Source organism: Aegilops tauschii, chromosome 5 (genome assembly GCF_002575655.3).
Source record: "Aegilops tauschii subsp. strangulata cultivar AL8/78 chromosome 5, Aet v6.0, whole genome shotgun sequence".
NCBI classification, from domain to species: Eukaryota; Viridiplantae; Streptophyta; class Magnoliopsida; order Poales; family Poaceae; genus Aegilops; species Aegilops tauschii.
In genome coordinates, this window is record NC_053039.3 from 402,820,417 (window position 1) to 402,830,918 (window position 10,502).

The window sequence follows — 10,502 nt, forward strand, 5'->3', positions numbered from 1 at the left end:
CAAATGCTATTCTTATTTGTTCATATGCCTACACAAATAAGTGTTGACACATCAGAGCAAATGGCAAAGCGTGGCCTTTCGAGAGGTGTCACACCTAGCCCTGGCGGATATCCGCTTGCACCTCGTTAGGGTTTGGTTCTTTCTCCCGAGGCGATCTTCCGCCGTTGTCGAGCAGTGCCCTTTGCTCCCCCCCCCCCCCGCCTGATCCTGGAAGCCAGGAGCGCCGGAGGCTTCTGCCCCCTGGCTGCGGCGGAGTGTGGGGTTCCCTGGTAAACACCCGATCTAGTTCATCTTCTCGGGTTAGTGATCTACATGGCTTCTGATGGAGCCTCGGGCTCTGGAGGAGTCAGCGAGGTTGAACGGATGATGGAAGAACTAGGGTTGAAGGAAGAAGATCTGGACGATGTAGTCTTTGATGAAGATTAGGCGCCTCCAGTGGAGGCAGGTTGGATCGCGCTTGCTAGGGTTAATACCAAGAAGAGCTACAGCCAGACCTGGTTTTACAGAAACATGAGATCGGCTTGGGACATAGCGCAGGAGGTGAAATTTAAGCCCCTCGAAGATAATCTCTATACTATACAATTCTCTTGCTTGGGAGATTGGGAGAGGGTAATGCAGGATGGCCCATGGAATTTTCGAGGGGATGCGGTGTTTTTGGCGCCATATGATGGAGTCACAAAACCTTCCATGGTCAAGCTCGAGACGATCGACATATGGATTCAAATCCATGATGTCCCTGTTCTATATGCCCATCTAGTGCCACAGCTTGCGGCCAAAGTAGGAGAAGTTTTGTTCACTGAAACTATGTCCCATGACTTCACTGGTAATTTCTATCGCGTTTGGGTCTGGATCAATTTTTTCAAGCCCTTAAAGAATGCAGTTTCCATGATAAGGGGTGGAGAAAGGCAGATATATAAAGTGAAGTATGAGAGATTGCCGGATTGGTGCGCGGTTTGCGGTATGCTTGGACATCTGTTTAACGAGCACGGGAACGGAGTGCATCCGCCGTCTGCATTGATCTTCAAGAACCTTACAGCTGAGTGGTTTATGCGCTCGGGTCGCGGTCCCGGTGAGGGAAGTGGCCGTCGAGGAGGAAGAAGGGGTGGCCGTTCTGGAGTCCGCTCGGGTGGTCGTACTAATGGAGGACGTACTGGAGGCCGGTACGGAGAAAATAGTTCTGATGGAACCCGAGGCCTGGACAAGGGGGGAAAAGCACATGAGATGGAGGTGTCCGTAGAAGGCACAGATGTTCATATGGAAGATCCTAGCAGGAAGAGATTGGATAGGCCGGAGAGGGACAAGCCTCTGTTACCCCCCAGTTCAGATGCAACCATGGATACTAATGAGCTTCAGTTGACCATTGTGCAGCCGGGTACCGTGGTAGCTAGCCCCCCTTCACAGAGAGATCAAAAGAGAACTAAGGTGAATGTCGAAGGAGAGGAGGTAACGAACAGTGTTGTGAAGAACTTGGCGGGCTCCTTTGAGGAGCGTCGCCGACCCCAATGAGTGGCATATGTTGGAACTGCCGTGGAGCGGGCAAACCCGCGGCAGTTCGAGAACTTCGCGACATCGCGAGGAAGTTTGCCCCTACCATGCTATGCATAGTTGAAACACAAGTAAAGGGATCACGTGTAGAATCTTTAGCAAGTTATTTGGGATATGACAATGCTTATGCAATTGATAGCCAAGGCAGGAGTGGCGGGATTGGAATTTTTTGGAACAATAATTTGAAGGTTGAGATCTTGGGAGATTCGGTATACCACATTGATGTTAAGATTGAGGAGAATGATGGGGACCCGTGGAGGTTCACTTGCTTTTATGGTGAGGCCCAAACCCAGTTGAGGCACCAGACATGGGATCTAATGAAGGGTTTGGCATCACACAGCTCTCTCCCTTGGCTATGCATTGGGGATTTCAACGAAGTTTTACGACCATGCGAGCACGAGGGAGTTGCGAACCGTAGCAATGCTCAGATCCAGGAATTCAGAGATGTAGTGGACGTTTGCATGCTGATGGACTTAGGCTATCAGGGCAGATTTTGGACTTTTGAAAAAAGGTCACTGGGGGTTCTTACACCCGGGTGCGTTTGGACCGGGCACTTGCAACGGCCGAGTGGGTAACCAGGTTCCCGATGGCAAATGTATCACACCTAACATCTGCTTCTTCTGACCACGGGCCAATCTTGCTGAGATATGATGAACAAGCGCCCCGGCCAAAGCCTAGCTTTCGGTATGAGATTATGTGGGAATCTCATGAATCGTGGCAGGACACTATCACTTCTGGATGGGGCGAGACGCATGGAGGGGCTGGAGTTGAAACACTTCGTATTAAGCTTGATGCTCTAGCCAAGAACCTGGCGGTGTGGAATAATGACTCCTTTGGGAGTGTTAGAAAGGAAATTAAAAAAGCTAAGGCCGAACTGGAAAAGTTGCGCAATGAACCCTCTCGGACCTCTCCAAACCATGTTGAGATGAAGCTAAATGAGAGGCTTGTTGAATTATATCACAGGGAGCAGGTAATGTGGAGACAAAGATCAAGAATTTCTTGGTTGACAGCGGGGGATAGAAACACAATTTTTTTTCACATGAGGGCAAATTCCCTGCACACTTTTACCAGCGCCATTGGGATATATGCGGAGAAGAAGTTACACAAGCAGTCCTCCGAATAGTAAAAGGTGAAGAAAGTGCAGATTGTATAAATGACACTATTTTGGTGTTAATACCTAAGGTACAGAATCCCTCTCTCCTTAGCCAGTTTAGGCCGATTAGTCTGTGCAATGTACTTTATAAGATTACTTCCAAGGTGGTAGCCAACAGATTAAAGGTGATTCTCCCGGAGATAATATCGGATGAACAGTCGGCCTTTGTACCAGGGAGACTAATCACGGACAACATAATTTGTGCTTATGAGTGTTTGCACTTCATGAAGAGGAACAAATCAAAATCTAACAGTTTTTGTGCACTCAAGTGGATATGATGAAGGCCTACGACAGATTGGAGTGGGCATATCTCAGGGCCATCATGGAGCAGCTTGGTTTTGCATCTTAGTGGATTGAAATGGTAATGGGCATGATCACTTCTGTATCTTTTTCAGTTTTGTTCAATGGTGAGAAGTTGGAGAAGTTTCAGCCAACAAGAGGTATCCGGCAGGGAGATCCTATTTCCCCTTATTTTTTCTTGATTGCAGCAGAGGGCCTTTCGTGCCTCTTAAAACACAACGTTCCGTCATCGGCGCTTGATGGCATTAAGGTGTCTCCCACTGCTCCGGCAGTAAACCATCTCTTGTTTGCGGATGACAGCCTGTTGTTTTTCAAGACTAGTACTCAGGGGGCGAGTGAGGTTTCAAACCTACTGGAGACTTATTGTTTAGCATCGGGTCAGCGGATTAATCGTGAAAAATCGTCTATCTTTTTCAGCAAGGGTTGCCTTGAGAATCTTAAAACAGAGGTGAAAAACATTCTTGAGGTGCAAAATGAATCCCTCGGCGACAAGTATCTGGGAATGCCTACGGAGGTTGGGCAATCAAAGAATGGTACGTTTAAATATTTACGTGACCGGGTATGGGAGAAAATTAAGGGCTGGATGGAGAAGCTGCTTTCGGCAGCAGGAAAGGAAGTTCTTATCAAATCAGTGGCTCAAGCTATCCCAGTGTTTTCGATGTCTTGTTTCAGATTGCCAAGGGGATTATGTGAAAGTGTAACTTCAATGATACGCCAATTTTGGTGGGGAAGCAAGAGAGGGAAGCGCAAACCATGTTGGGTGGCTTGGGATTTGATGACTAGGCCAAAGAATCTGGGGGGCTAGGTTTCAGAGATATTGAGATTTTTAATCTTGCCCTACTCTCACGGCAAGTCTGGAGAATTATGAATGATCCATCATCTTTGAGTGCTAGAATCTTGAAAGCAATATATTTCCCTAACTGCTCCATCTTGGAGGCAGAACTAGGGCCACATCCCTCTCAAGTCTGGCGTGCCATATTGGATGGAAAGGACATCATTAAGATGGGTGTAATTCGCAGGATGGGCGATGGAACAACCACGAGAATATGGCACCACAACTGGATCCCGAGGAACGGAGTGATGAAACCTGTGACAGCCCTAGTCGCCGATCCCCCTCAGCTTGTCTCTGAACTTATTGATCACACCACGGCCTCATGGCAGGAGGAGATAATCTGACAGGTGTTTATTCCCATTGATGCAGAGGCCATTTTATAGATCCCCTCTGCTAGAAACAGCTTCATGACTTCTGGGCTTGGCACGAAGATGTAAAGGGTCTCTTTTCTGTCCGCTCAGCGTACAAGATGATAGTCAACACTAAAATCATTCGCGAGGCGTGGCTGGACGAGAGAATGGATCCGTCTAACTCTGAAGCTGAGTCAAGAGGATGGCGATCGCTTTGGAAGATTACAGTACTGCCGAAACTGTGACTATTTGCATGGAGGCTGGCCCAACATTCTTTGCCCACGGAAGATGTTCTTCAACACCGCAATATGTCAACGACAGGCCTGTGTCCCTTGTGCGGGGCACCTGATAACTGGCGACACGCACTGCTGGAGTGCAGTTCCTCCTGGTGTGTTTGGGCACTTTCAAATGAGGAATTGGTCGAGCATATGATAATGACCACGCAGACGGACGCAAAGCTATGGCTGTTCACCATGAGTGATTCTCTTCCAGCAGAACAATTTATCCTAATGACAGTCACACTATGGGCCATTTGGAGTGCAAGACGGAAGGCTATACATGAGGATGTTTTTCAAACTCCTTTTGGAACGGACAGGTTTATCAAATCTTATTTGCAGGGGCTTGAGATGATCAGGGCAAAAAAGTCGGTTCAGCCAGATCACGAGCGTGGATTCACCCACCACATGAGCACATGAAAATTAATGTCGACGCAGCGGTCTCAAGGGATGAACGCTTTGGTGCTGTCGGAGCGTTATGCAGAGATGAAGCAGGATGTTTTCTGGGGGCATCGGCACTAGTTATCAACAATATCTATGACCCTCAGGTCCTGGAGACAATAGCTATCAGAGAAGCTCAAGCTCTTGCTGGCGATCTTTATATCAACAAAATAACCATTATATCGGATTGCAAGGTGGCTGTCGATGCGATCAGGGACGGGAGTTCTTCGGTGTTTGGAGCTATAGTGAAGGAAATTGTAGCTAGAGCAACCAATTTTTCTTCTTGCATTTTTAGTCATGAGTATAGGACCTCGAATGTTGAGGCCCATAATCTCGCAAAGTATGCTTTATCCCTCGGTTTTGGTCGCCATGTTTGATTAGGCCATACCGGGGAACTTGTGTTCGTCCCTACCAACATTGTGACGCAGTAATAAAGCTTTGTGAGGTTCTAAAAAAATAAGATATCCGCTTGCACAATTCTTTTAGTTTTCATGGTGGCGAATAGTCAACATGTCGTGTGGTGGGGTTTTTCTAGTTTTTTTTTTCTTTTTGAGGGGAAAGTGGGGTTTTCTAGTTGAAAGATAGTGTTACGGCAGGACAGACCTACGGTACACTAGGATCACTTGATCCCGCAGAACAATTGTTTTTAATATATACTTGTAACCTATTTCATAAAATAAAAACTTGTAGCATGGCACACTGAAGAAGTGAAGTCCGGGCAAGCATAATTCATTTATATTTGGAGAAAGAATTATGTTAGGAAATGGAGAAGCGGAAGGGCAGAATCTCGGAAGGAATACTTCCTCATCGGAAACACGGAAGTGGAGTGGGAGTGGAGTGTGAGTGAAACTCAGAAGGAATACTTTCCCCGAAGGTGATGGATGTTTAATTATGTGGAAGGCCATTGCTGCATTGTGTTTGAGTGCGTACGTTTTAGATTTAGAAATATTCCATAAGATCATGTGAGCCACTTTTCAGAATCAGAAATACCTCAATAGAGATAGCATGGAGACCACCTACTCTTTTCCTTTTTTTCATGTTATCTTTTATCTATATTGGATCTACAATCCTTTTCATAAACTACTGGTGGACCTTTGCTACTGTATTCTTTCCGATGAACAAATATTTTCAATATATGCTTGTAACCTATTTTGTAAAATAAAAAACTTGTAGCATGGCATGCTAAAGAAGCGAAGTCCGGGCAAGCGTAATTTATTTATATTTGAAGAAAGAAATATGTTAGGAATTGGAGAAGCAGAAGGGCCGAATCTCGGAAGGAAAACTTCCTCATGGGAAACACGGAAGTGGAGTGTGAGTGAAGCTCGGAAGGAATACTTTCCCCGAAGGTGATTTCTGTTTAATTATGTGGAAGGCCGTTGCTGCGTTTTGTTTGAGTGTGTACGTTTTAGATTTGGAAATATTCCATAAGATCATGTGAGCCACTTTCAGAATTAGAAATACCTCCATGGAGATAGCATGGAGACCACCTACTCTTTTCCTTTTTGCATGTCAACATTTATCTATTTATATTGGATCTACAATCCTTTTCGTAATTAAACTACTAGTGGACTTTTGCTACTGCATTCTTTTTAGTTGCAGGGCGCGTTAATGTGGAGTAATTTTAATTGCAGGTGGTTAATTCTAAGCCATATGGGTCGTAATGCCATATCACCCAAGTAACCAAGTTTAGAAAAGCTGGTGAAACATTGATGCAAAATTATAGCCTACACACAAAGAGCTCCGGTTTCAACACCTCACATGCATAACAAATCATGCATGCATGAGCGGATGAGCCATGCTGCTTTCTTGGTACTCTTACATAGGGAGTAGGGACACAAAAATTCTGGATACGAATTGAGCATGAATCCCTAAGCCACATGTGGCCGAAAATTTATTTTTCTTTCATGGGAAATGTGTCGGAGGACACAACTTATAAAAACTGTCCAAAAAAATTGAAAGTAACTTAGAAGAAAAAAAATCCTAAAAAGTGTCTAGCGATGTGCATGCTTGCGTGATGCTCTTTCGACCAGGGCGCATCACGCATGCATTCGTTGTCACACAAAAGTTGGTGCATGTAGAGGTTGCTTGGATATTTTTTAGATTGTCACAGAAAAGCCAAGATTTACCCCTAAAAAGGGCCAGATTTAAATTGCACGAGGGCGGTATCTTTTCATTGTTCTTCCAACATGGTTCTGACCTTGACCACGGACGTGGCGCTGGCAACACTAATACTACTATACCATATACTAGTACAAAATAAAAAAGGCAGGCTGCAAGAGGAAATATAAAATATATTTATAATTGATGGTAGGCAACGTGTTACATAATGCAAGACGGTTTCTTATTTATTCAGTTCAGGGATACATATAGATGGTAGTACTTGTATGTAGTACATATACTCCTAGATGGGAGTACTAACATGTGCTTAATGCACCAACCATTTGATTTCTTCGGAACACATGTTATTCTTGGGCCAGAGCATAACATGCAGTGGTTTTCGCTTGGTACAGGTTTTAAAAGTTCACTGGAGGCTTGGCCACGTCGTCTGCCTCCTTGCCCAACCAGTTTTGATCATGTTGGTACGATACCATGAGGGCGCAAGAAATGACTTTCCAGTTGACGACGAGAACAGCCTGATCGCCGATCAACACTCCCGGAACCCAATGCTTAGCTATGCTGCCGGAGATGGGCGTGAGGCGGCTGGCCTCGCTGATGGTGACCGCCATCAGCGCGATGGCGGTCTTGGCGGCATCGGCGAGCGGCCTGTTGGCGAGGACGTCCACCGCGGCGACACTCGCGTCGCGGCCAAGGTGTAGAACCCCGAGATTCTGGTAGCCGCCGACGAGGCCGGTGTAGCTGTCGTCGAAGGAGAGCACGGTGGCCCCCGGTATGAGGTTGAGGGTGGCCTTGTTCGCTGCCCACACCCGCTCCTAGCCCGCCGCCCGCCACTCCGGCGGCGGCGTCCACCCAGAAAGCGCCGGCCGCCGCTCCGGCACCGGCGCCCACCTCTCTCTCCCGCCGCTCGCCATCCCGGCACTGGCGTTCCGAGCTTCCGCCGCCCCAAGCATGGCAAGCCCTACACACTGGGGGGATTTCTCCTCTTCTGAGGACGAGGACTGCGGCCATGCGCGCTCCTACTGCGAGGTTCTGCGGAGTGGTTCGCCGTCCGGGACCCCCCCCCCCCCCCCCCCCCCCTCTCCGCTGCCCCCCCGTCGGGCCTCCCCCCCCTGCGCCGGAATCGCGCCCCCCCTCTTCCTCCCCTGCTCCGCCCTCGCCGCTCCAGGCTCCCGCGCCACCCTCGCCCCCCCGGCCCCCGGCCCCCGGCGCCGCGCCTGTCCTCCATCGTCGTCCGCGAGGAGGCGCTGAACCAGGGCGGGCGTGGAGGTTGGCAGGTGGCGGGGCGCAAGTGCCGTCGCCCCAGGCGTCTTCCTGCCCCCCCACTCCCTTCCATGAACATTCGCTCAGATCTTCCGCCTGACCTGGCTGGGCTCTGCTTCAACTGCCTCAGCGAGGAGCACGTCGCCGCCATGTGCACAAACGAGCGGGTGTGCCTCCGCTGCCGACGACCAGGGCACATCGCCCGGGAGTGCACCAACCCTCGCTCTCGCTCACCGCCGTCGGCCAATTTGCGGCCAATCAGTGAGCGGCTCGGCGCCCGTGTCGGGCCTTCACCGTCGCCACCGCGTTTGTGCTCGCCTCCTCAGCAGCGGGCCACGCCGGCGCATGCTCGCCTGGGACCTGCGGTCCTTGCGGCCGGCAGGGCTCCCTCGGAGCACGGCCGCCCGGTGGCTGGGGCTGGTGAGCAGCAGCGGCGTGGGGCGCCGGCACATGCTCGCTTGGGCCCTGCAGTGGTCTCCACTGGCAGGGTGCCCTCGGAGCGTGCGCCGGCCGCGGCGCCGGAGGTGGGTGAGACCAGCAGGAGGGCAAGGCCAGGCTCGCCATCTGCCAGGCCGAGTGTGGAGCGCTGCGTCATCCCACGTTCAACGGAGGTGGTCGCTGCAGAGGATGCCCTGCGATGGACCCTGGTTGCGTTCACCATGGGCGGCCGGCCAAGGACGTCGTTGAGCGCGGTGACTGCGGCGGTGGAGGCTACTGTCCCGGAGGCCGCAGATGCTTTCTCGGTTCATCGTTTCTGGCCTGCTGATTTCCTCCTGTTGTTTGCTTCAAGAGTGGCGCGAGACGCCGTGGCCAACGCCGGCGAGGTGCAGGGGCGTGGCTTTTCCTTGAGGCTCTCACCTTGGAACAGACAGCTACAAGCCACTCGCCGGCCGTTTCACTACAGAATTCGCATCAACATGGAAGGTGTTCCCCCGCATGTGTGGAGTCGTTCGACAGCGCAGATCATACTTGGCTCTTTGCCTTGGGTTGAGCGTCTGGGCACGCAGACGGCTAACCGGGCGGATTTGGGCAATTTCGAGACCTACGCGTGGACAGATGACCCCTCCCTGGTGCCCAAGGAGAAGCTCATCCTGGTCGAGGAGCCGGATGAGGCGATGGAGGTGGAGCTTGCGGACGGCCTGGTCCTGCCAGCGAACGCGTTAGTGCCACTGGAGAAGGCCATGCTGGAGTACAAGGTCATGATACACTTGGTGCACACGGAGAATACTGTGCAAAGCTCAGGCCCATCCTCGGGCGATGAAGGCGACGATGATGATGATTTCGATCATCCCATGGCTGATCCGGACGGGCCAGGCGGAGCACGCCACACCAGGCGCCGTTTCTCGTACACGAGGGGAGTGCAGGACGGCGGCAACCGGCGACAAAGGCCGTTGGCAAGAAGGGGAGATGCGTCACGGCACAGGAGGATTGCCGTCGACCTGCCCGTGTCGGTGACACCGTGGACGTCGCCGGCGGTTGAGACGCTCACGACGAGGACAACTAAGGAGACAGCAGTGCTCGCAGCTGCCGCCGGCGTGGAGGATGGCGGATCGTTCCCTGTCGCCGGCGTACGGGAGTGTAAACGGGCTGATACGCGGATGGCGGCAACGGAACGCGTACAGCCCCAGGACGTGGCTGATGTGGAAAGGGCAGAGGCCCTGCACATGTTGGCCCTGGATCACGTGCCGCCCCAGGGTGTGGCTGACATAGAAAGGACGGAGGACCCGCTTCTGATCACCAGCTCACCTTTGACCAGAGTGGATGGGGAGCCGCTTGCTGGGATGCTTCCAGAGGAGAGGAGCCCAACTGGCATACTCACGCCTATTTTTGCTACAGGCAGGGCCGGACCGACAAGGATAGAGACCGGTGACAGTTTTATGGCAAGAGATAAGGATAAGGACGGAAACGATCAGGCAGCGACGGAAGCAAGGCTGCTACTCACGCCTGACCAATGCTCAGAAAGCAATCACTTGCTGATGACACCGGATGGAGATGGGACGTTTCAAAATTCAAATCATATGAGGACTCCTCTCAATTCCCTCCATTGTGGGGATAGCAGCTGGTCCAAGCAGAACACAGCTAGCGTGGCAGGCGGCAGGGGCAACACGCTGGACACTTTCCTGGTTTCTTTCTCGGGATCGGAATCCACAGCCGATCAGGGATTGGAGACAAGGTCGATAGATTGCTCCATTGCTCAGCTACGGGCGCAGTACAGGAAGAGAATAACG

The 10,502-nt window shown here is 51.0% G+C and overlaps 1 protein-coding gene across 1 annotated transcript; it reads right to left on the reverse strand.

Moving 5' to 3' along the window:
• Nucleotides 1-7,409: 7,409 nt before the first annotated feature.
• On the reverse strand, nt 7,410-7,925 carry LOC120964852 (uncharacterized). The gene is made up of 2 exons (XM_040389840.1): nt 7,864-7,925; nt 7,410-7,752 (listed from the first exon to the last, which is right to left on the reverse strand). The coding sequence occupies exons 1-2, from the start codon at nt 7,923-7,925 to the stop codon at nt 7,410-7,412; spliced, it is 405 nt and encodes a 134-aa protein (XP_040245774.1).
• Between the last annotated feature and the right edge of the window lie 2,577 nt (nt 7,926-10,502).

What these genes read in the sequence shown, in the direction of transcription:
- LOC120964852 (XM_040389840.1), bottom strand. Translation starts at nt 7,925, where the DNA reads ATGGCGAGCGGCGGGAGAGAGAGGTGGGCGCCGGTGCCGGAGCGGCGG. An exon ending in CGGCGGCCGGCGCTTTCTGG is followed by an intron (nt 7,753 to 7,863) that starts GTGGACGCCGCC and finishes CTTCGACGACAG; the next exon opens with CTACACCGGCCTCGTCGGCG.